We start from the raw sequence: 25,185 nt of genomic DNA on the forward strand, positions 1-25,185 counted from the left end.
ACCATTGTCCTGTTGCATGACCAACTTTCAGCCAAGCTGTCAGACAGATATCATCACAAATTTACTCTGGAATACTTTGGTATGCAAAAAAAAAGTAATCGCTGACTCATTGATTCCAATGAGGTCCTGTGGCTGCAAAACAAGCCCAAATCATCAGCCCTCCACCACCATGCTTAACAGTTAGTACGAAGGGTTTGTGCTGAGTTTTGTATTCTCCAAAATTTGTGCTGTCCATCATAACCAGACAGCTCCACTTCAACCTTGTCTGTACAAAGGACATTGTTCCAAAATTTTTGTGACATTAGTACCATTATATACCAACGTAGTAATTAAGGACTGTAGAGTCTGACGTGGAGCTATTAGGTTTTTTAAATTCACTCCGAGCATTGCACGGTCTGACCTTGGGATGACCTTGCTGCAACTGTCATGTATACTTTCTACTTTGAAAATTGACTTGTAATCTGTCCCAGATTGATGAGCAGCAACAGCTGCTTCTCTAAGATCATTGTCGATGTCTTTTTCCTCCTTTGCATTGTGTTAACACACACCTGAAATGCTCCAGTCCAGCAAACGGCCAAAACTTCTCCTTTAATGGAAGTACTCACCCTTGCTGATTATCAATACATGAAATGCATTTGAAGCTGTGAGGGTGTACTTAGTTTTTGATACTTCTGGATTTTAATTTAATTTTAGTTAATTAGGTAATGAGCATCCTGGTAGGTCCAGCCTTACAATTTAAAGAGGGTGTGTTTTATTTATTTACTAACTGTAACAAATGATTCAGTACTTATAAATTTCAATTATTATGATAACAGTAAGATACGGTTAATCCACAGTAAAAATAAAGCAGTTTATTCTAGTGCACCTGTATATTTGTGTTCTGGTCTGAAACAAATCTTGCTAAATCTGCCTTATCATCTACCTTTGTAAAGTTCTCTTTGACCTCTACAGTACAAATATACCCTCTGATCTGTTTACAATCAGAAAAAAGCTCAATTCTTTGGTCCAAAACAGTAGGAGCCACAGCAGATGCAGCAAATACCCCCCATGACGCACACAGAGAAGTCTTGAATCTGTGCAGATTGGCTCATTTGTCTTTGACATGAGTGCTGACAGATTGCCCTGTCAACAACCTCCTCTCTGTCTCTTCCTCTTCCCAATTCTGTCTATTCCTCATTAGATCCCTGCAGCAGCGGCAGAGTAGTTCATATATACTGTACCAGTCATCTCATTCATGGGAAACAGCTGAGTGATAAATCTTTATATTTAAAAGATTCCATTTTGGAGTGAAAGTGTAATCGACCAGATGTGGTCTGTTACAACATATCATCATCACCCACTGGCCTTTTCCTAAAAAGTCATATTTCATCTTGTCATCAATGTAAACACCCGAGTCCAATTCTTGTTTACTAATTAACAACCATGTTGCTTGTTTTGAATAATTTTTCCTGAACACACGCAATGCTTCTTTCCCAGGATATGCAGCAACAGGAACCCTTATTGTTAATTTTCACATAGTATGTTCCAAACATAATTGCTGATAAGCATTTTGCCCTCCAACACTTCCTCTGTCTCCATACTGAGAAGCAGCAGTCGATTAATCTCCCCTCAGGTAGGAGGACATATCAAGCTACAGCAGCGGCAGAAACAGCATCCAAACACCCCACTTCCAGCAGGGCTTCCATCTTCACTGTCAGCTGTCAGCTCAAAGCCTCTCCTGCCTGTCGGGCCCCGGCTTTCAGCTCAATCTTGTTTGTCTGCCCACCTACCACAACACTTTCTTTTCAAAGTCAGAAATTAGGTTTACCTTAAGTGGAGAAAACAAAAGGCCGATATGTTTCCCAGAACTTAAACAAGAGAAAAACTGCTGATGCATTCGGCAAGTTTCACTCTCACCCCTGCACTCTCACAGACCCAGACACTCATGACAGTAAGCAGGTCTTCATCTGTCACTGCGTGCCACAGGCATTGTAGTTATATAACTGCCAAAATCTTTTCTAGATGACTGTTCTGAGTTATCATTACTTCATGCTTGCTGAGGCAGTTGTAACATTCTTCCTCGGGAGCAGGTTGACTGTCGGTTTTGAAACTTGAAGGTTTGCTCCATGGTTGCCACTGAGGCTTGTTGAGACCAATGGACTAACTAATTAGCCCCTGAAGGCCTGAGAATATGCCCAACAGTCTTGTTAGAATGCCAAGATGGGAGCAGTATGGGTGCAAGAGGTGGAATGGTTGTTAAAATTATTGGGGAAAATGGAAGAAGCTGCAAGGGAAGATAGTACAATATCATTTTGGAATTAAGATAGCATGGGGATTCATTTTTATTTTCCATTATAGCCTTTCTGGAGAGAGAAGTATATTTGGACACGAGGGTGGCTCTGAGTCCCAATAACTTTCTGACAGTAGAAGTGTTTTAAATATGACCTTAGGCACACTGGTAAGATGAAGCCAATCTATCAAGCTTGTAGGAAATAGGTCTTGAAAAGTATAAAAGTTGTGTTCCAAATGATGTGTAATCATGGGAAGAACAAGAACATTGCACTTGCTTGAGGGAGCAGAGAAACAGGATGCCATTTATTTTTCAACTTCCAAGAAGATCAGCAGCCTCCAAATGACAAGATAGTGTGGGGAAAGGCATCCTGTACATCAGACCTCACAACAAAGAGCTGTGCTTTCCTCCAAGCAGGCCAAATCCTACACACACACAAGAAACTGGAGACAAAAGATTATCAATGACAACAAATCTTTTGACTAATGACTGGCACACAGAACAGGAGGAGCTGGCCCACATGTCCATTATCCATTAACAGGATATCGGTTGGCTGCATTGGAATTCCAGAAATACGGGCTGTTGCTCCCAGAGGCTTCGTCTTCAAATTATAACTGATGGTTTCTAAGACTGACCTCATAGTGGTAAGATAAAAGGAAACTTGGTAATCAAACAGAAACACACATGCACACATGCTACAAATCATTGATTTGATATGTCACGGCAGTAAAAGGTTTGACCTGCTAGTGACATTAGGCCAAAGTCATTCATCCTCTGAGGGCCATCAGTGTCCATATACTAATAAAAAAATCCTGACAATCCATCCAAAAATTTAGATTTTAAAGGGCATTCTCGTGATAAATGTAATTTTTTGTGCATTAGTCTGCTTTTTGCATCATTCTTTCTTACATTGGAAAGTAAAAGAGAGGGATTTAGCGTACTTTCATTCTCAGATTCCTTTTAGACTTTTACAGGAGATGTCTGGCTTCTAAAGTGGAAAGCGATGAATTTATTAGCTCTGCTAACTGGACAAACAGATTGAACAAGAGGGCAGGGTCAGGTAACGGAAAAGTATTTTCAAAAGCAAGACTAAATCATAATAGTAGGATGAATTGAATCCGGCTGCCTCTTTTTGCCGTTACCTTTCACCCTCAGAGCGTTCCTGGAAAAGGAGAAAGCAAAGCTTCTGTAATATCTTTTTTCACAGAATAACTCCAAGACTCTCAGAATAGATGACCCATTAGGACTGGGTGACTAAAACGGGAACTCAATCTAATGCCTCATTTCTCCTCACAGATGAGACAAGTGTTACGGCCTGACCTCTCCCAACAGGTTCCTTTTCTTTCTACGCTGGCCATGTTGTAGTCTCACACATCGCTGTCTCGCTTAATCCAAAAATAATATCGAACACATTAGCAAAGGCAAAGGTCTGGAAAATCCAATCTGAAATTCATACTGCGTGCTCATAGACTTGAGCAATCTATATGTGTGATGTCAATCGTGGTTTTAATGGGCATTTATCTCCGGAGAGAAATAAGTCACAACGGAAACAAGAGAGGACTTTTTTGTCCTCTAAATCTAAGTAGTGAAGGACAGAAATCTGACTTTTCAGAATCAAAATATAGGACAGTTACTGACCTTAGCAGTGCACTGACATCTGATCCTTTGTGTGAAGACACACCTGAACACTTCAGACCTGTAAAATGACAAAACATCTGCTCATATAGAGGCGCTCCCAATTGTTGATGATCAGTTAGCCTGCTTGTGCTTTTGATTAGCAGCATGTGGCTAACATTTACTCTCTTCCTATAAAAACAGTAAAGTTGTACCTTAACAGTGTTTTTGCATTTGGCCCTATTTTTTGTTAAATAAATGACACGGTGTATTGTGTTTTGTTGATCATCTGAGGTTGTAATTACCTGATTTCAAGAGCACATTGTGATCAGATCATTTTGTTTCTTTTTACTGCATCCCGATACGTTAAGCCTTAGAATTAAAAGAGACAGTTGCCGCTTTGGATGAATTTTGGCATTTTTTGACATTTTTATGTAGAAACTTCATCCAGAGCAAATTTTTTATTTGTGACATACTTTGGTTTATAACTTAAAATATGTTAGAATTTGAGGTGGTGAATATTTTTGCCTTTTCAACAGCATTATGGTAGTACGGTCGATCTGAACACAATGCTGATATTAGCATCATGCTCAAAGCTAAGTGCTGCTAAGCACAATCTGGTTACATGCTACCATTCCGACATCTCGCCATTCCGACATTGGCCTCCAATTGTCGGAATGGCGACACTTAATTTTTTATTAAACGTCCCGCCATTCCGACACTTTTTTCCTCCTATGGTCGGAATGGCGGTATGTTTTTTTTTTTAACATACCGCCATTCCGACAGTTCCTTTTAATAGCCTATGTTTTACCCAAAACATTTTACACTAATGAAGGCTGATATGCCGGCGCAAACTTTAATAATCTATTATCAAAATACCCTGAAATGTCAAATATAAAAATACAGATATTAATGTAACTCTGGCGAGACTGAAACTGATTAAGCAGAAATACAGTGTCAGTGAGCTGTCACAGCAGCCAGCTGGAGCGGAGCTCTCCACAGAGCCCATGCGTCTTTTGCACGCTGTCATCATATGCAAAAGTAATAATTGCAATTACAGATCACGGCTACTGCACAGGACACAGTTGCGAGCACTCTGCCTTGCCTTGCCAATAGGAGAGGAGAGAAATGACAGCATAGAACGTATAAAACACAACAAAATGCAGTAAAAACGTTTATTCATGTAATTCACGTGATTTATGAGTACTTATGGGAAGCGCGGATGGGCTTTGCGCATTTGGCACAAACACACAGCCGTTACGCAACGCTTTATACAGCCTGTTGATATCTTAAGGACCTAACTGGCCACACCTGGGAGTAAATGTCATGTAGAGATTGTTTTTACATGACATTACAGCTGAACATATAGCTTTCATCCACAAACCAACGTGGGAGAGCCCGAAGACGCATGTGCCAGACGCACATAGGCATGCGTAAAACCAATTTTGACCACTTCATGCTGCGTATTTGCTTTCTTTTAGTTAACTTTCGTTTCTTTTGGATTCTTGTGCGTGTTATGGAGCCGTTTCGGTCCATATTTGTAAGCCTTTTTTTCCTGGATTAAATTTTCGGAAGTTGAAACAAGTGGCATTGGAGTGTGTGATTGAAAACCACCGCGGTCTGCTTCTCCTCCTCCAGTTGCCGAGACTTTGTGCCTTTAATAACGCTTATCTGTAAACATGTGTTAAACATATAAATTGCATGAACAGAAAGAAGGGACTCGCCTGTTGAGTAACGCACATTTCCTTAAACTGAAAGCCTTGTCGGAATGGTGGGACGTTTGAATGTCGGAATAGCGGGATGTCGGAATGGTGGGATGTCGGAATGGTGGGACGTTTGCATGTCGGAATGGTGGGATGTCGGAATAGCGGGATGTCGGTATTTTGGAATGGGTGTTGCCACCCGCACAATCTGATGGAGCAGCTAGCATGGCTGCACACTCAATCTTGTTTTATCAAGGCTCTAAGATGTTTTTCTAGACTTATTTGGGAAACCCTTCAACTAAAATTACTTGTGGATCCAAGGGACTGAAAATGTATTAATTTCTATATGAACTACTTTGAAACATGCTAATCCTATCTCTGGAAGAAAATTAAACCACTGTCCCTGAGGATAAATTGCGCTTCCTTATATTCTGGAAAAATACACAGCAGTGTCGGTTTATTTCTATTCAGCTGCTATTGAAAATTAGCAGCAAAGATAAAGGAAGGGCAAGCAAAAAAAGTGTCCTCCAACCACAGACAAGTAATTACTTAACCGGAATACGTAGCAGACCTTTACTCTGGCTGATATTATTCATGAGGGTGCTGTCTGAAAGGGCTAATGAGCCGCACTGTGCCAGCAGACTGCAGTGCACGGGCCAAGAACTTCTGATTTGACACTTTTCTAGTGACTATCATAAAGGGGAGAAAGACAAAGAGAGCCTTCAAGTATGCAAGGCTTCCGTGCAACTGTGACCGTCATCGTGTTCAAAACAGCCGCAGCAGCCAGTAATGTGGCGCTGCGTCTTCTGCTCAGTGGGCTTGAAACAAATGCGTTATTCAGAGCCCAGTTCATTTGCACATGTGGAGACAGGGCAGAGAGGAAATAAGAAGCCCTTGATGGTTAAGCGATGGATGTATTTAATTAGCCAATTCACTCTGTTTTGCCACCTCAGTGGGCACAATACCTCTTTGTATTTATGAAACTAATTGTCGCCTGCTGCATCAGCATTCAGCAGATCCAGGCATGCCGTCAGAGGTAAAAATGTCCCCCTCGTTCCCACAAGGAGCTTGTAAAAATAGACATGCAGGCAGATATTATGCTGCACTGCTTTTCAGAAATAACCGATGCAGGCTGGATGCTGTGTTCACGGGGCGTGCAGTAAAGGTGAGAGCATCAGAATCTTGAGCAATAAAGCATAATAAACCACTTAGTTTTAAATCCCAAACCAAGCACCAGCATTTTGCTTTCAGACCAAGAGCAACTGGTGCTTAGAGACTATAGTCATAAAAAAAAGGAGGTTTACAGTGAGATTTTTGCAGGTTCAATGTGCGATAATGTTGTTGTTCTATTCAGTTAAATATTGTATAAAAAGGCATGTTGCATTTATGTCTGTCCCATAGATACAAAAGTCACAAAAAGAAAAAAAACAGCTGCAGTTTGACAAAAATCACCTCCCTCCTCAGTGTAATTACACACAGGATGCACCATTTCGCCCTGGGCCTGATGTGTCTGTGCACTGAGCTTTCATCTAGAGCCAAGTTAGAAACTGTCCCACACATGCAGCAGCATTTCCATCAACAAACGGGAAAAAAGAGGAGATAATTCTGTGGAAAACATGTTCTTTAAATCATGCTTTTGTCGAGAGTGGTAAAAAAAAAAAAAAAAAAGGAGACATGTACAATTTGCACATATATTTGGAGCAATTTTTACACTGGTATTAAAAAGCTTGATGGCTTCAAAGTTATGCGTCATCTGAATGGGAAATGATATAGTCTGGGAGTCATCCTGTTTCAACACGAATCAGCAACGAAACAAGATGCAACCTTTCTACATTTCCCCTCTGCATTCAACTGTTTCCTCACGTCGAACTGCATCTGTGTCTTAACACAGACAGTGAAAGCACAAGCTCAGAAAGGTTCCTCCAGCAGCAGTCGTTAAGATCTTTTTCTGGGTGCTGAGCAGATCTGACCTCACAGTCTCAGGTACGCCACCTGTAAAAAAACAAGCAAAAGTTTTACCAAGACAGAAATCAGAGGAGCTCACAACATGGGGGAGAGAAAATAACATTTGGTTAACTTTTTCTAAGAATCCCAGTAAGCTCTGGAAGGGTTTTTCTTTTGTTCCCCAAAGCACAAATGTACTGGTTTTCTACGGTCTGTTAATCAGGACAGCAGCACGATATCAGCACATTTCTGTCTTAAAAAAAAAAAAACGAGAAAAAAAAAAAACAGGTGCCAGAAGTTTATTCAGCTTTAAAAAAAACACACATTTAGATAAACAGAGTCCCGTCCTCTCCCTCCATCTGCTGCTCCTGGGCACCTGCCTGCTGCAGACGGTGGTTTCGCTCCACTGAGGGCTCTATATTGGAATGATGGATGAGGGCATTTGCCTCAGTCAAGTCCCTGTATTCTCCGTCCCCATGCCGATGTCTGCTTACCACTCGAGCGCAGCACCGGTAACTCATACAAACGATAAGAAACAGCAAGCAGAGGTGAGCTGCTCTGAGTCTTCAGAGAGAAGGTAAGGCGTGATAAGCAAATTGGAGCGATGGGAGTCTGGACAGCCTGCGATTAGAAGGAACAGATCCTTTGGGGGGGGGGGAGCAGATTAGAAATCAAATGAAGACTTTTTGGGGGGCATTGAAAGATGAATTAATTCTCTTCAAAGCTAACATACAGAGGAATAAATGGTCACAATTATCTGAAGGTACATTTTTCTGAACAGCACATACTGCTTTAGTGTAATGATGATTAGTCTGATCGATCAATGAAAGGGTGAAGGTCCCCCCCATTCCCTGAAATATGCTCTGCTAAAAGCACTGCAGAGGAAAAAAAAATGGTTTCATGTCACATTACCAAAAAAATTTAACCAAAACAGTTAGATCAGAGGTTTGAGGCAGAAGGCTTTAAATGGTACAGAGAGGCTCAGTGAGTGAAGGTAAGGGAACATTACCTTATTTATCAAAAGAATCATTCAAATGTTTGTGATGCGGTTAAACAGCTCAGATACTTTGGTTCTGGTGGAATCCGACTGTTCTTCATACAGTTAGGAGAGTACAGAGCGCGTGTGGTGTGGATATATCGAGCTGCAATATGTGGTTAGCTTAGCACAGTTAAATTAATAAGCAAATCAAGCACTCTGAGAAACCTTCCCAATGGGAAGCGGCTGCTTTACTGTTGTTCTTTTATACATTTCTGTCTGATTCAGTGAGAACACGTGATTTCTATTAGTCTGTGAAGGCCTGCTCACAACACCTGACTACAAGGCACTCAACAGGGCTGCAGCATTTTGTTCTCATTGGAAACCAGTTGCATATGAAATATCACTGCAAAGCCTCGGGAGAAACACATCTAGCTGTAATGAAAGGTTACATTTGGCAGTTTAATTTTCCATTTCCACAAAGGTGCCTCAGTTCGAGGGTTATTACGAACCGGTAGCTACTGTACTGCCGGACTATTAAAGGGGTTGGTGTATAGGAAGGTCTCATGAGCAGAGCCAGTGTTTGATCCTCTTATCATAGCAGTTCAAAAGTTGGCAAGCATGGAAGAATATTTCCTCCCATATGAAGAAACAGACTGAAACAGAGTGTGGAACAGTAGCACATGGTGACAAAAAAAGGGGAGTGTCCTCCGGTTAAACAGATAATAAGAGATGGACAAGGCAAAATGAGAAAAGCCACTGACCCATATAATGATATAAGGCTGTTACTCTGCTTGGGTGTGTATGCAACTCACCCCAAGGACATGATCTGGATCTAAAACTAATGCACCACAACGACGGATCCCTGCTGCCTTTAAGGTGCTGGAAATGTACAACTCAATTATTAACAGCCTTGAATGCAGTTTTATAGTTGTTGCATACATGACTAATGGTGGCGCTGCCGAATCTACGAGGATTTCAATGAAAGATGAAATCCTAACTGTGGAGGGGATGAATGTGCATGTGAGGTCAGGCAGCAGAAAAAGGATTTCAATTGAAAAATTGACTGATAAACTATCAAGTAACCCAATTAAAGTCAATTTGATTAAAACAGTCCTGATGTGATAAAAAACGGAGCCGTGTTCGACCGTTTTCCCAGAGCTGAAGCGATCCTTCACTACACAGAATGTGCCGTTTATCATTCCAGGTGCCTTCTGGATCAGGGTAAACATTCTCCTGCTGGGACTATAAACAGCGATCTTTCATTCTTTTTCTCCGAGGACAGTGACACAGAACGGTGAAACTTAGCGCTCTGTAGACAGAAAAGTTACATGCTACAAAGGCCTGACTGCAACCCAAGAGTATAAAAGGTATTTGGATCACACCAGCCTGAGATGGCATCTGGGTCCCAGTATCGGGCAGGCTGGCAAGACTTCCAGGGATACTTTATGGAGCTGAGTGCTGCTTCTCAAAATCTGTGCTTCTCCTGCTCTGACAGTCTAACAGTCTGCCACAGAACAGACCTACTGGCACGAGGTAAGACGCAAACAGTTGATATAATTAGCTGAAAAACGACAGATAAATGGCTGTAACAGCATCCAATCCAAGCAGCAAAAGGAATGAACATTAGGCCACAATAACACACTCATGTGCTAATTCCACTAACTATAACTCAACCTTTTTCCCTTTTTGAGCAATTTCAGAAACATTTACACTAGCTGAGAAAGTGGCCCAAATCTGGTGTAAACACAGACACAGAAGAGCACAGACCCACTGCTCTGTTGATAAATTATTTTTGAGCACCGGTCCGCACGCAATGAATCCCGACGCGTGAGTCTTACAGAAAGCAATGCAATTCAGAAGCTGCTTACTGCAGAGAGACCGAACTCCTCAGCTACTAAACGTAAAACACAAGATCGCTTTCTGTTTAACCTGGGCTCTGTGGGAGTGGGGGGGTGTTTGTTGTTGTTCCTGGAAACTAAAGTGAGCTGGACCTAAGTTCCACCCCATTACACTGGCAGGCCCAATGATGGAGGGTGAAGCAGCCCACACCTTCAGAGGCAGCGTGATAACAGGCCGGGTTACGGAACAGACTCTGATCTACTCACAGGGGCTGGAATCAAAAACAGGGTCTCTGCAGGTTTCAACAAGTCAAATTTAAGACTTTTTAAGACCATATGAATACAATTTAAGACCCATTTCACAGCCATACTGGCAAAAAAGTACAAAAGGCATGAAGGAAACTCGGAGGCCCGGGATTTTTTACAGCTCTTCACATTGGAATTAAAAATGCTGAACCCAACTAAAAACACCAGAGCGCCTCTCTACTGTGAACTAATATTTGTTCTACTGTTAACTCTGGAGATGAATTCATCTCAATTCTGACCGGGGTGCACAGGTACTTTAGTTCCGTTTTGTTGTTAAGTTGTAGCGTCCTCAAAAATCAAAATAAATAAAGCAAGACTGAAGTTTATGCATTTGTTTTAAATAAAAGTAACGTTAATACATTTTTAAGAACTTTCAAAATCGTATTTAAGATATTTTATGAAATTTTAGGATAATTTTAGACATTTTAAGGACTTAAATTCAAATTATTTTTACTTTTTACTTTTTAATACCCCGTGGGTACCCTGAAAAAAAGAAAGAAAAAACACAGGCGCACACCCAGGTCAACGCTGTTAACTGCAGGCAGCGTCACAGTGATGGGATGAGTTGTGCCTTTGTGGATGGTATCGATATAGGCTGATTCAAAAGAAGGAAAGAAACAGTCGTCTTAGTTGTGTGATGTCTGGAAGTGTACTCGACGCAGTTTGGTTCTATATTGAAAGAGGAGCCAAGTATGCATGATATTATTTTGGGACCTCTTTTAAATAAATTCACCCCCCATATGGATGATAGTATTTTTTCAGTCAAGAGTACTTGGATACTGCAGCTGTGAAAGCTGTTTTAGGAGACATTCTAACGTCATAGTGGAAAATCCACAGATGTAATTAATGGCGATAACACACATTATTCATTTATCAATCTATTAATTATACCGGACTTTTTTTCCCACTGCGACATGTCAAAAAGCCTTCGATGAAGTGCTGGCTCACTTTACAGAGCTCACAAGCCAAGTCACTCTCCACAACCAGAGCAAGTGAGAACGCCTGTAAGTGTACGAGATCATCGTCTCCAAAAACAAGTTTTTTATTTTCGTGAAACCTCTTTTTTTTTTTTTGCCATTCGTCAGTTTCCTCATGGGCACTACTGTAATTCTATGTACGATTTCTGTATTATGTAAATCCTATTATGGTCATTAAAAACACGGATTAAAACAAAACTATATGTATCTTTTTATTGCTGTATGGTTTCCATGTGCCATGTCTGGGTGCGCTATCTGCACTTCTCTCCATTTCAGAAGAACACACTATCGCTGCCTCCACCCATTACAGTCATGCTGCCACCTCAGAAAACGACAGTACCGCTCATCAATGCGTCAGAAAAGGTTAGAGAACCGGAGTAGGTTGAGTATTGTGTATAATCATCGGGGCTTGCAGGTGGATGGTGTGAATTACTGATGCTGAAACTTTACATACCGTCTCTCATTATCAAACCAACTTTACAAGCCTGTTGTATCCGGTTATTTGTCAACCTATGTTCCCGAGAGTTAATGTCATGACAGCCTTTCTTCTCTCATACTATCAGTTTGTGCTGATGAGGTTGACACCACCACAATTAGGGTAAATAAATATGCTTATACTGCTTATACTATACTTGTATTTCTGATGAAATAGGGAAAATGACCCTTGAAGCCAAGATTGTTCCCTTAAATCTTACTTTACCTTCAATAAACTTCCACAGCCACAGTGTTCCAGTGGTCATGATGTTCTGCTCTCTTAATTAATTATTATGAAGTGTTTACACAAAACACAAATACCTCACTCCCTCTTCTTCTTCTATTATGTTATGTTACTCTGTCATCAGCTATTTCTACATTTCAGCAAATGGGAAACTTCTTTCAGCTGTAGGAGTTCCTTCCCAAAACTTTCTGAGCAAATGTGGCTGGGAGAATAGAGCTGTCAGCAAAGTGAACACCTCCTATTTTCTAGTCAAAGGGTTCCTCTCCACAGCCCAGGATAACTAGACACTTTGCACAATTACAGGTATGCAGACGCAAGAATAAAGCTGACAAAAGTGAAATGTTACATTTGCCCCACATAATCCCTAAAGCGAGGCTGTTAACTGAAAGCTCTGAATCATGAAATTAATTAAGGCAGGATGAAAACTCTGTCAAGCACTACTGAATAACAGAAAAACAAAGCGCTGTACGTCTAAAGTGAGTGAAGTAGGTGAAGTGCTCGCAGCTAAAGTTAAAGATAAATGAGGGGACATACAGCATCTCTCTGCTTTTAGTACACAGTATCAGCATTAAAACTTCAGAAAGATCAAAAAAGAACATGAATATGTCAAGTATCGACATAGCTTTGTCATTATCTGTTACTTCCCAGCACAAAGTAAATGCCTCACCTCATAGGACCTCATGCAACGCATGGAGGCAGGAAGAGCAGAGTTGCTGTCATCTATCACTTGCAGCAGCTCCTCACACACCTTCAGAGGCAGCACCACAGGGTGTCCGATGGCATTGACCTCCCAACTAGTAACAATCCTGAAAACACAAGCACACAGATCAGGTGGGATTTACGGTGGCAGTCACGGCATTATACAACCAAGATGATGCCCAGAGTAGCTGCTGTAACTCTCAAGCTGAAGGGAGTCGCTTCGCCATTTTAATGAAGTAGTTTACCTAAAGGCCCGAGAAAGTCTGCAGTTTCATTTTAAGCTGTTCGCATAATGAATCTAACAATGATTTCTACGTTGATCCCAAACCAGCTAGCTGCACGACGCTTGCGTGGAAAAGCAGTTAGTGTCATGGATCATTCTATCTAACGACTCAAAGATGAGAATGCTGTGACCCGACTTCGGAAAAGTGGAAAAAAATGGACGCATAACTGGATATGGGAATGAAATCTATTTAAAAAAGGAGTTGAGCCTACTATTCTTCACTGCACTCGATTTCCTCATCAAACAGGCCCGCTGTTTCCCATTGTACTAAACTGTGATGGCACCTGCAACTTTCACCCAACACTAATCAACTCTGTGCCATTAGTGATGTGCATAATCCACTCAGGTGCCGGCTCACTGCTTCTCCAGCCAATTATTGGCAGTTTAAACAACGCGTACTGCAACATCCAGCTGCAGTCAACTGGAACAGACTGTATCCCCAGTAAGAAGGCTGCCACCCTGGGAATTCAGCTCCCCAGGCATAGCATTCAATTTAAACTGTCAGAGATGAGTGATGAAGGATGCATTGTAGGTTATTCCATCCACAGAAAAAGGTGGAACTCAAGAAAAGTTTAGCCCGAAATGTTCAAATGTCAACAAGGGCCAGGACCCTAATGTGGGGGCTTATTTTGACCAGGATTTAAACATGAACGATACATAACAACTATCAGAAACTCTCACTGGCCAATCAGGTGTACAGGCTGACAGCATGATAATTGCTAAGTTTCCATTACGTTAATGTGTGACATCATCGAGATGTCATGAAGCAGTTTCTCCACCAGAGAGCAGTTTGTTTTTCACAGATGAAATTCATACTTTGAATCTGCAGATCATCCCCTGCAGTCTCAGGGAGTATGTTCTACGTACAACAGTCGAGGAACCAAACCCAACTACTTGCTCGCACCCAGAGAAGTCAATTGGCACATTTTTCATGTTTTGCCCTTTGCTACAACAGCATAAAGTCTGATTCTGTAAGCCATTACATTTGACTACACTGGACAGCTGGGGGGCTGCGATGTGGGTGGATGTTGCAAACCTTGCAGTGAACAGCGCAACTTCCACGTTTGACATTGTAGAGCTTAGCTGTGGTAGGAGAGCAGCACTCGAACATCAGCAAGCTGAGATGGACAAAACACAGCAGAGTGTAATAAAGGAAAGGTCCAATGTTGTTACAAGACGCCGAGGTCAGGCCCAGAACCAGTACTTCAGATCGGCTCAGAACGTCCACAGTTAACGTCGCCGCTGGCATTTAGAAACACTCGAACATTAATACTGAGCTCTGATGAGAAACTGTTCCAAAAGTCAGGCATTTTCAAACCGTGGAGCAGCAGAAACTCTCATTTAATTTCTGGCCTGGATTAATACAGCAGCTGCGGCGTGAAAGAGCTCCTTCAGTGAGTGAAAAGCATATGTTGGTGTTTTACCAGAGGAGCGTCTCTCTCTGCCTCTTACTTCAGTCAACTCTTCATTCAGCTATAGTTTTGCTGCTTTGACTGACGAGCTCTTTTTCCTGCCTTTGTGTGAGTTTTGTCTCTAATTACCGTCTCTCTGTCAGTCAGCAAGTAGGCCTGTGAAAATGAGGGGAAGAAAACCCCAACAACTTTAATTCCTCACAGCGATCAGCGAGACAGGCGCGCCGGAGAGATGAACGGATACGATTAGGAAGAGGAAAACAAAGATGGAAGGTGGGGCAGGGGGATGTGGTAAGTGTCCTCGCTTACTCTCTCTGCTGGATGCCTGCGTCAGAGCAGGTGATGTAGAGGAGTTTCAGTGCTCTGGCAGCTCTGGGCCTCTCATCGCCGACACACTTCTCTGGGACTGAAGCCATGATGGAGTCGCTGTTCAGCAGCCAGATCTGCAGGAGGAGCAGACAGGTCACTTTACACTTCCGAATCTTACAGATGAGCCAATCCTATTAACTACAACGAAATGTATGTAAATTAAGCAAAATGTTGAATATGTCTGTTTTGTATTAATAAACTCATAATGGGGCTCAATAAGATCAGAAGAGAGAAAAAAAGTTCATTCTGCAGTCTTTTTCACGTCTCATACACATGTGAGCTCCGCAGGGACACATTTATCAAGGAATCTGCTCAATTTTTTGTCCAATTTCACACAAGATTGATTATACTGTTAATGCGATCCTGAGTTCCAGTGGGGAGTTTTAACATCCTGCTGTTTAAAGTTGCTGAGAACACCTTTTGTTGTGCAACTGTACAGACTGTAAAATAAGTTACAACTTCAGTTCAAGTAACATTCTAAACTTAGATGGTGTTAAGATACTGACAAACTCTGCAGCATGAAATAAATGACAACAGAACAGCAGCCCTTTAATACTGCAGTGGTGTGCAGCTGTTGCTCTGCAGCACATCACCTGTAATAAGCCACTAAAAGCTTCGGACCTGCAGAAATTGCAGTCAATCTTATTATATTTCTTATTATGCTCAGTGGTTCATACCAGTAAGAAGGCTTTTCCATCAGGTGTCTGAACCAAGAAGTGGAAGGTGGTCAGTGAGTTGGACAGCTTCAGCAGCCTTGCTGCTACTGTCCTCTCCAGAAAGAGAGACCTGTGCAAAAAAAGAAAAAAAGACAACGTTCATTCGTCAACGTATTCATTCCTAAAACAACACGCTTACTTAAAGTTATGCTCACCTGTTGGTGGTGCTTTCAAAGTCAGACAGAATATGCCTTTAAGAAAGATTTAGAAAGACATTTCCTGTTCATCAAAAGTTTCCAAGTTATAAAAAAGATGCAACTATTAGCCACAGCATTAAGAGGAAGTAAATATTACTGATCATGGCGTTAAAAAACGCTCAGAAAAAGCTTGCAGAACATGACAAAGTGCACAAGGAGGCGCCTCAACAAAACAAGCATCCATCGGATGCACTGGAACAAGTCTGATCCCTAATGACACAAACTGCAAGTCCACAGGATCCAAAAGATCTGCAGCCAATGTCACGGTGCATCCCAGAGGTCCTGTGCCCGTGACATGACGGATTAGACCTGTTGGGACTGCACAGCAATATTAGTTTTAATAATCTGGTAGAGTGGTGCATGTCCAGGGAAAGTTCGTCTTTAAATCTTATGCAGTAAAAAAGGCAAAAACTCAGAACTTCCCTGTCCAAGCCAGCTAATCCAGCTAGCTTTGGCATGCTAGTAACCGAAACAGCAGACCATTTAGTCGACTGTCAGCCACGGAATGACCTTCGCCAGCCTAGAAATGCTAAAAGCCAAACTTTCTACACTAACACCTGGTTGAGATGGCAGATGATCCGATGAGACGTGAGGTCGCCTTCTCATGTGCAACCACTGGCTGCATGGTTACCAGTGCTGGCTTATCATTGGTCAGATCAGTAGCTGGCTTTGATGGGGATATAACCTACTGTTAAAAGTAGTTAGCCTCTGCCAAGGCTTAATTTAGCCCTTTTATTGTATACAGCATATCTAAAATGGTGTCAAATAATAACTCTACAAAAACATTTTATAGTGGTTTATCCTTTATTTCATCACCAGTACCTTGAAAAGAAAAAATGGTTTTCGAAATCTGCAGTTAAAAAAAAAAAAGCAAACAAATAATGAACTCATATTAAAAAAAATTCTGAATAGTGCAGAGGAAGATGAGGCTATTAAAATGTTTCATTCAGACCCACATTCTAACATAATCATTTGTGAAAAACACAACAGGTTTCATCTAAATTCAATCGGTGCACAATGCACAAATGAGCCTGAACTGATTAAACTGATTTTATTGTAAAAGGAGAAAGAATAAACAGCAGCGGTTGCAATAATTAACCAAGAAAGACTGTGTGGGACTTATAGTCTTCTGCAACACCTGTGGAGAACAGTCGCTTTTCTTTCCCCCTTATGAAAGAATGTGTTTTCACAGCCACAGTTTTCTAATTGTCACCATCAAGAAACCTGCCTGTTCAGTGAAGCTTCTGGCTTCCGATCTCCCACAGCGGGCTCCACCACCACCTGTGTGATGTACAGTTTCAGCGTCTCTGTGACAAGGAGACAACAAGGAGAGGTTCGAATGCACTGTTGGGTGTTGTGCTTATTTCTAAAAATCTGTTAGAATGGTGCGTACCTGGTGCGACAGCCTCCCCCAACACCGATGAACAGCTCGCGCAGGAGATGAGTGCGACACGGCGGCAGGCTTTCTGTGCACACGACAAGGTAAAAACACAGATTGTTACCGTGACACACACTCATCCATTACTCAGCTGTTCCAGAAGCGTGATCAATAGCAGCGATAACCGGGGTGTGGAAAAGAAGACGAGGGACAGAGAGAGAGAGATACACAGATTGTTTTCCTGCTCTTTCTATTTCTCATTTGCAGTCAAACATAGACTCATCTTTGTGTGGAGAATGACTAATGGAAGAGTGGGGAGATCAATCCTCATTTAAAACTGGAGCTGGACTTCACTGACGCAGCTGTCAGAGGGTCGTGCATCTCTGCTGGCGAGTGTAATATCACCGTTAATATAAAAATGGATACAATTCATTAAAAATGTCCTGAAACAACTTACCTTGGGATCTTGACTGTCCACCGCGCCAACAGGACTCACTTCCTGGGTCACAGTCTGTTCGCAGCTGCCATCACGGGCCAGGAGGATGAAGCTGTCACCCAATAAACAATCCTCTGCTCGGGGCAGCAGCTTCTTGTTGGCAAATGGATCAGGGTGGCAACACCATTCGTCCACGATAGCATTCCAGTTCCCGTTAGGTAGAGGAAGAACTCGCTTAAACACTCTGAAGAAGAGGGTAAAAAAAAAAAATAAAGAACACAATTCACTCTATTACTGTCCAGGGATGTTTAGGTGGTCTATTAACTGGCTCCTCGTGCAATAAAAAGCATTATTGCTCAGTGGACAGAATTTGAAATACAGACAGAATAACATCAGCCTGGTTTCCAGCTGAAATAAAGAGACACATTTCCATTGACTTTTTTTTACTTGTGAGTAAACTGATCTGCACTGTGTTGCTGGAGGTCGGTGGTTTGTTTGCTGGTGGTTGTAATTCAGTAAAGGAAGTAGCTGGTCGTGCCGGAAACTGAACCTTCAGGAGAACCAAAACAGAAAATAGGCAACCCAGCACAAAAAGGAGCACCCATTTAATGGACTTCAGTGCAACACTTATAAAAAAAAATACATAAACTTTGTTTTATTCTAAAGGGAAGCTGTCAGAGAAAAAAAAATGGGTGAATAAATAAACAATTGTGGATAAACTGTCATTTATCAGTAACCATAAGATGGAATAAACATTAATGTAGACTTAAGTTATTTGGTTGACACGTCAGTCACATGTTGTGTTATTTATTCAAGTCAAATATTCACTTTTTTTTTTTAAATAATTAAAACGCTTCAATTCAGTCTGACAGTTTCTGCCGTTCATCCAAGTTTGAAGTCGAGTCACAAACTATATTTGCAAGAGTTATTTCCACAAGTATTGACCCACATGAATGCTCAGTACTTCTGTGTATTCTTTTCTGAAAAGGCTGAGAAGAAAAAATCTCAGAAAGATCTGAAGAAAAACGCAATGTGTCCAGAGGTGCTGAGTCAGGCTGCCAGTGAGGGGCCACCAGTCTGGAATGAGAGGGGGGGGGGACCTGGCAAAGCCCAGGTCTTTTTTAAATCTAAATACAGAGCTCAGATATTAGGTCTAAATGAACACTTTGCTGTGGGATCACATGTCTTCAGTTGAATCTTTTTTTTTTTTTAGTTGCTGCAAAGATGTATTTTTTTCCCTGTACGTGCTGTCATGAGAAAACAGGGAACATTATGACTCCAGTCAGCATCCATGAATACTTCATTTTGTTACCTTGGTGAACACTTTGACTGAAAAGTTTCTATTTCTCCTAAAGTTTTTGGCAACTTTCAGTGGGTTGCTGCTGAGAACTATAACCAGAGGGCAGGAGTCTCCTTAATGCCGCTATTGCAATTTTCAGCATGTCAGATTGCTGACCGGAAAGCTACAAGGCAGTAAGAACAATACCAGAATCCAGCTGAACCACCTCGAGGTAAGAAACTATTTGTTTTTAATGGGCAGGACGGACCTTTTACGTCACACACACACACACTCTATAAATCTAACCCAGTCAGGCTGACAGCTGTGGAGTACCCCGAGGAGCCATCCGTCAATATTTTGGTTCCCAGACTTAACGCTTCTACTGGTGGCAGGCTCACACCATCAATACGCAGTCACTCCTCTTCCTGCGGAGGAGGGTGTAAATAAAAAGCTATCGCCACTCTCCTGCTTGCGTCCTACCTGTCCTCGAGCAGCCGGGTCATGCAGCCCTGGCAGTGGAAGCAATAAGTCTCTTTCACTCGGAGGGTCTCCATCACACTGTCAGAGGTCCCTGTGGAGGGCCAGAGGAAAGACAACGGATGAGGTGCATGTGGTGAAAGGGTGCTAACCTTTGACAACTGAGCACAAAATCAATCAAATAATGGGTGGCGAAGCTATGCAGAGAACAATCAATCTGATTTTAATTGGGCTGCCCCTGACCATCGTCAGCCAGAACTTTCTGTTAACGATGGCAGTGACGCACACAATTTCATAAAATGCAAAATGAGTTTGGAGATTTCAGGCAACAACGCAGGTTAGTGTCAGGTCAAGCCATTTAAAGTGACTTCCCTCATGGTTGATAATGAACTGCCTGTGGGCTGTAAATGATCTTTAGAGCAGAATTGACACCTTCACCTTTAACGATTAAGTCCAATTAATTCAGAACAGACTGCAAAGTTCAGACCCAGGTGTCCTGAACAGTACCTTCATCTGGGCTTCGCCCAACAGTGATCTGCAGTCTGAAATGCAGTTCGTCTTCACTGGATTCTCCCGCCGGTGTTGGAATGCAGGATCCCTGCTCGAAGGTGACTCCTGCTGGTAAAGTCAGGCTCAGCTCCCCTCTGGGTGTCCTGACATGGAGGGCGGACTCTCCGCCCGACACGACCACGTCTGCAGGATCTTTGGCCACATTTTTCCTGGAGATCAGACGAGGAGCAGACACACAAGTTTATACATGATGCACGGAAGTATTTGTGCCACCTCAGGTGGGTTTTTTTTTAATTTTTTTTACAGAATATAAGAGAGCAAAATAAATGAAAAGATAATAATAAAGAGAAACTTTAGGTGAAGGCTCAAACCTAAGTCAACAGAATGAAATAATGATTTGTAAATGGCAGAATGATTAACCACCTGGTTTCGGATTAATCCTCTTTGAGCCGATCCATTAATGGACAAATCATTCTGTGTGCGTCTGTGACCTTTTTACTAAAGAGGGAGGATCTTTTTGCCATTTCTCTTCCTGTCACATAAAATACAACAACACATTTGTCCCTTGTCCAACACATGTGGAAAACAAATATAGATGAGTAATTAGTCAGTCTCACGCAGCACAGCGATCGATAAGCCAGCTTTCGCTGCAAAAGAGAATCATTTTCTTTGTTTTTCGCTTTCCCTGTCAGGTATTCTCAATGGAGACATCTGAACATCATATACTGAAAGAAAGAACTATTACGCACACAACACCACTGCAGCCATAAACATCACTACACTACAAAGTGGACGCTGTTGTTCAACCTCCTCTGCTGGCTGAACCTTTACAATGATTATAAAAATGTATTACGACACATTTCAGTTCGTTTTGGGCAGAAGGGACTTCTACTCCGAGTATGAATGGGACTGCTGAGTGGAAATAAATTCAGATAAATGTTGCCGCCGGGTCCCGGGCTGTCTCTCTGTGTAGAAAGTCTGTGCTCTTGGAAAGACGGCGATGAACAAAGGTTCATTTTTTCTGCCTTTCAAACCCCACCAACACCATCTAGTGAATCTGTAGGTGTACTGCATGCAGTGCTCCGGGCTCAAAATTTGCCAAGCTGCCACTCAACATATGCATTTTCGGCTTGAGTGAAAGACGGAGTTAGACTCCTTCAATCCCTCTCTCAGGGCTCCTGAATGTCAAAGAGACGCAGAATCTGGACACTTGCGGTGCAGAAGCACAGCAAGCACAAACAGCTGGATTCATCCAATTACATTTAAACATTTAGAAAACATTTCTCTTTGATTTTCTGCAGTTTTATTCCATCACGGCCTCATCCTCTTTGATGTATACCACCCCCGCAACGCTGCAGGGTAAGTAGAATTATGCTTCCATTTCAGCCCATCATTTATTCTCCTGCTCATCAAGTATGAGAGCTTGATGCAACGTTATTGAATGTACTCCAGGCTGAAGGAGTGTCATCACAGTTAATACAATACAGTGCTGGAAAGTAAAACAAAGACCTAATTATACTCCCTTATCAGTAGAGCTAACCTTCAGTTCATGTATACGTACACATAAAGATTATCGGCCAATATCACAACAGAATAACAAAATTCCCTCAGAACATTTTACTTAAAAGGATGTAAGCTGGTAACAACACCTGCCACAAGAAAAATAACTCAGTATGCAAAACTGTCCCTGTTTAATTATTTCATGAAAGGATCATCTTCACTGATGTGTTCGTGAAATTAGATAAATTTATTTAAAAATAAAACAAAATGAATAAATTAAAAAGTTAAATTAGCCTAACGGCTACATATATGATAAAGGTATAAACCTTTTAAGACACAAATTTAATCTATGAGGTGTAAGTCTGTTTACTCTTCAAAGCAGAGGAAAGTGGAACTATTCAAAGACAGCACAAGTTCTGAAGAGTTACTTTGTTGTCTTTGTCATAAGGAAAATTTTTAAAAAATATATAGAAAAAAAACTACTAGCTCTGAATATAACGTCTCAACGCTGGAGCAAGCCGAGCTGGGTTAGCTAATGCTCTTACTTAGCCTAGCTTACACCGGTAAACTAGCCACAAAACCTTGACAATGCTAAATGGTCATACGGCGGTTATTTATTGGAATTAACTGTTTTTTATTTACCCGACAATAAGAAGTCCACTCTGAAGCCTTTTCCTCAGTTCTAAGAAGACTCCAACGCCATGTGTCTTAGCTGGAATCTCATCTGCCATTCAGGCTACAGGATGTTCAAAAATACTTTTTTTTTAAAAAGAAGATGAAGATAAACCATTCAGTAAAGTAAGCAGTGTCTGACGAGACGGGTAGCTATAAATATCATAAAGTGCAAACCATCAGCACCGTAAGAGTAAACACTCAACAAGCTGAATGCAGGTGTGTACATTTGGAAACAGCGTGACGATATAGCACGCGCAAAGCACGGCGCAGGGAAGACAGAATATCCGGTCAGGAGTTTCAAAGTAAGAGCTATTTCACCATCTTTCTTACACCGTTTTAGAGTAAAACAACAGTCCATCGCTAAAATAGATCTGCTATTTTAATGGAACTATCTTTTTTAAACTCAATGACTGAAACTAGAAAGAGAATTTAGGTTGCAGTTGAAAAGAAACATGTGACAGCTTTTGGGTTAAAACTAAAATGGTCAAAGAGGGATCCTGAAAGACATTTTTGTAAGTACAGTAGCAGCAAGGCAAATCTGGGGCAGGGACTTATGTCAAATGTCCTGTGATTAATGTCCTAAATAGAGAAGGTGTTTGGAGATATAAAAGCCAACACATAATAAAACACCTATGGGATCAAACTCATAAAAGTTAAAAAACAAAGCTTCAAATGGTCACTGAGCGTAAAGGAGCTTAACAAACTGCAGGATAATTTGATATAAAGCCAACATTTATATATTTCAAGATCAAAGTTATAGGAAAGACACATATGCAGGCTTTTAGTACAACATGTAAATGTAAATGTAAATGTAATTTATTTATACAGCCCTTTACAACAATCCATTTCGGTGTACCAAAGTGCTTTACAGCAGATAATAACTAATGAAAAGAATAAGTACAAAACAATAAAATAACAATAAACGCAATAAAATACAGCAAAATTGAATAAAATAATACAAAAGTGTCACCATACTACTGGGTATTAAAAGCCATCTGAAATAAATATGTTTTTAGCTATGTTTTAATTATAAATATAAATATTATAGATATGTTTTTTTATGTTTTTAGTTTTTAATGTACTCCCTTAATAAATTAATGCTATCATTTAATAATCCTGTATGGATGCTGCTCCATTTATCAAGTTTCCAGAAACTGAGCTGGGAGGTTCTGCAGGAATGAAAACGATCCAAACACTTGTCAGTCTTCACTGCGAGATGCCGCTTAAGTGTCTGATGACATCACCACGGTAACAAGCTGAAAGTCTGATAAACATAAGAGTCTCTCGCCGGGTACTGTGGCGCGCGCCTGTAATCCAAGCTACCGGGAGGCTGAGGCTGGTGAATCGCTTGAGCTCAGGAGCTCTGAGCTGCAGTGGATTATGCCGATCGGGTGTCCGCACTAAGCTCGCTACCGATATGGTGCTCCTGGGGGAGCCCGGGACCACCACGTCGTCTAAAGAGGGGAGAACCGGCCCAGGTCGGGAACGGAGCAGGTCAAAGCCCCCGTGCCGTTCAGTAGTGGGATCGCGCCTGTGATTAGACGCTGCAGTGCAGCCTGAGTCATACAGCGGGACACAGTCTTTTTACACTCTTTCTTCTCTCCAACAAAATACTGGGACAACACACAAGCTCTAACACAAGCGTCTTTACATGTTACAGCAGCTACTTCACCCCTGCTTCTCTCTCTTATCTTTTCCATTGAAAAGCGAAGCTGTTTCTTGGACATACAGCGCCTCCACCTGGAGAAGAGGAGCAACGACAATCAGCCACATCACTCACCCCTGCAACAAAGATACACTCAGCTCCAACATTCATTCAATCAAGCTGCTGCAGTCACATGACACACACTTTGAGGTGACTTTTACATTTTAGTTAACAGTGTCAAATAATCTGAGATGGAGACAGGATTCTAAATGGTTAGTGTTGTTGGGTTTCAGGTTTAGAAATTAATTACATGTTCAAGTGAAATGACGGCTGAGTCTTTATACTGATGAATAGAACTGGGAGTTCTAGTTCACTCCCTGTAAAATACTAAAGAACAAACATGAAGATGGATCTCTGGAGGTTTCTTTATACCTGTGATGGAAAACAAACACAGTTTTGTTGCTTCATATTTGTTTTCGCATCAATTTAACTGAAAAAAGAACTTGATTTTTTTTCTGTATAAAATACTTTAAAAGGAAGAAACTGACACATTTACACTCATATTGTTCATGTCATCTATTAATTGTAAGTTATCGTCTGACGTCTGTCTGAATATTGTTCATGTAAGAGAAGGAGTGGATCAAACCCTGTAAACAACGCAGTGAACAAATACAACAACAGAATGTTAAAAGCATAGCTTCATGAAAGAAAGTTGAGGAGAACTCATCTGTTTCACTCATCTAATCGTGTGAAAGCTCTTTTGTAAAATCATGAAGCTCAAAGGGAAAAAATGAAACTGTGCAAATGGAACACAAAGATACTCCTGTGTGGATGCTGCTCCATTCATCAAGTTTCCAAAAACTGAGCTGGGAGGTTCTGCAGGAATGAAAACGATCCAAACACTTGTCAGTCTTCACTGCGAGATGCCGCTTAAGTGTTTGATGACATCACCACGGTAACAAGCTGAAAGTCTGATAAACGTAGGAGTCTCTCGCTGGGTGCTGTGGCGCGCACCTGTAATCCAAGCTACCGGTGTGGAGTAAGTTTACCGGGCCCCAAAAGTTATAGAACAAAAAGGCATGCTGTCGAAAAATTGAGGCATGCTGTCGACAGTTAAGGCATGCTGACGAAGGCGTGCTGTCGAAAATTAATGCATGCTGTCGACAATTAAGGCATGCTGACGAAGGATAATATATGGAAAAGTACCAACGTTTAGCTCTGTGTAAGGACGAGTCAGGCGTTAGGGTCATGGAAAGTACCT

General features: G+C 41.5%; 1 protein-coding gene across 1 annotated transcript; it reads right to left on the reverse strand.

Annotated features, from left to right (window-relative positions):
- Positions 1-7,267: 7,267 nt before the first annotated feature.
- On the reverse strand, positions 7,268-22,516 carry ube3d (ubiquitin protein ligase E3D). The gene is made up of 10 exons (XM_072393340.1): positions 22,247-22,516; positions 20,102-20,313; positions 19,598-19,688; positions 17,860-18,082; positions 17,418-17,490; positions 17,253-17,331; positions 15,789-15,897; positions 15,052-15,185; positions 13,016-13,154; positions 7,268-7,578 (listed from the first exon to the last, which is right to left on the reverse strand). The coding sequence occupies exons 1-10, from the start codon at positions 22,333-22,335 to the stop codon at positions 7,558-7,560; spliced, it is 1,170 nt and encodes a 389-aa protein (XP_072249441.1). The 5' UTR covers positions 22,336-22,516; the 3' UTR covers positions 7,268-7,557.
- Between the last annotated feature and the right edge of the window lie 2,669 nt (positions 22,517-25,185).

This window comes from Leuresthes tenuis, unplaced genomic scaffold (genome assembly GCF_036924035.1).
Source record: "Leuresthes tenuis unplaced genomic scaffold, fLeuTen1.0.hap1 SCAF_10, whole genome shotgun sequence".
NCBI lineage: Eukaryota > Metazoa > Chordata > Actinopteri > Atheriniformes > Atherinopsidae > Leuresthes > Leuresthes tenuis.

What these genes read in the sequence shown, in the direction of transcription:
- ube3d (XM_072393340.1), bottom strand. Translation starts at nt 22,335, where the DNA reads ATGGCAGATGAGATTCCAGCTAAGACACATGGCGTTGGAGTCTTCTTA. An exon ending in AGTGGACTTCTTATTGTCGG is followed by an intron (nt 20,314 to 22,246) that starts GTAAATAAAAAA and finishes TCTGATCTCCAG; the next exon opens with GAAAAATGTGGCCAAAGATC. An exon ending in GTTGCATGAGGTCCTATGAG is followed by an intron (nt 7,579 to 13,015) that starts GTGAGGCATTTA and finishes GTTTTTTTACAG; the next exon opens with GTGGCGTACCTGAGACTGTG.